The 895-nt window shown below is 69.6% G+C and overlaps 1 protein-coding gene across 1 annotated transcript in view; it reads left to right on the top strand.

Annotated features, from left to right (window-relative positions):
- LOC119594369 overlaps positions 1-895 on the top strand; it is a gene marked incomplete at its 3' end in the record, with an annotated part of 9,749 nt that extends 8,854 nt beyond the window's left edge. Inside the window, 1 exon segment of the mRNA XM_037943429.1 lies at positions 41-895. Coding sequence (XP_037799357.1) covers positions 59-895 — 837 coding nt within the window.

The raw sequence follows: 895 nt of genomic DNA on the forward strand, positions 1-895 counted from the left end.
AAGAAATAAACATTCCTGAGTGCGCCTTCGCCTCCCACAGGTCCCATCGCCGGAGGGCATGGTGGGCTCTTACACGTCGCTGCCTCCGGGCGTGGCGGCCACAGTTCCGCGCCGGATCCTCCTCAGGGACTCGTGGGTCAAGCACGCGGCCGGGCCCCCGGAGGAGGCGGCGGCGGAGGCCACGGAGCCCAACGCAGCCGAGCCTACGAGCTCTTCGCCGCCTTCCACGCCGCCCTCGACGCGCCCCTCACTGCTCGCCAGGGAAGGCCCCCGCGGTCCGCCGTTGGCATCGCCGCCCTGCCTTTCGCCAGACCTCCCGCGCCCCTTCGAGCGGTTCCGCAGCGCAAGCACTCGCGAGTCGCGCTCGGTGCCGCGCCCCGCGTCCGTCGTGCTCACCACATACATCTCGACGGCCGCCAAGGACGAGTTCCAGGGCCTGTCCGGGAAGGTGTCGCGCACCAAGGCCTTCTTTGAGTCGTCGCCACTGCAGGTCAAGGGCTCGGCAGGCGAGGGGGAGGAGGCCGACCACCAGGAGACCGACCTCCCGCCCGACACCCTCGTCACCTACACCTTCAGGAACCCGCTTAGGGCATCACCCAAACCGCGGCCGCTTCGGCGTTACCGTAACACGCTCAGTTCTTTTCCGCGCTGGGCCGACCTCGCCGACGCTTCTGCAGGAGGCGACAGCGACGTTTCCGCGCCGACAAGGAAGCCCGCCTACGACAGCGCACCCGAGGGCGAGGCCAGAGCACCGGAGGAAGTGACCATCAAAAGGGTTCGGCCCGTGGTCTCGCGACGCCGTCACGGCACCATCGTCGGCATCCTGAAGAACGCCTCCCGCCCCCCCGCCGGCGACGCGGCCCACGCAGTAGCAGGCGAGGAGCGCGAAATCGCC

Source organism: Penaeus monodon, chromosome 33 (genome assembly GCF_015228065.2).
Source record: "Penaeus monodon isolate SGIC_2016 chromosome 33, NSTDA_Pmon_1, whole genome shotgun sequence".
NCBI classification, from domain to species: domain Eukaryota; kingdom Metazoa; phylum Arthropoda; class Malacostraca; order Decapoda; family Penaeidae; genus Penaeus; species Penaeus monodon.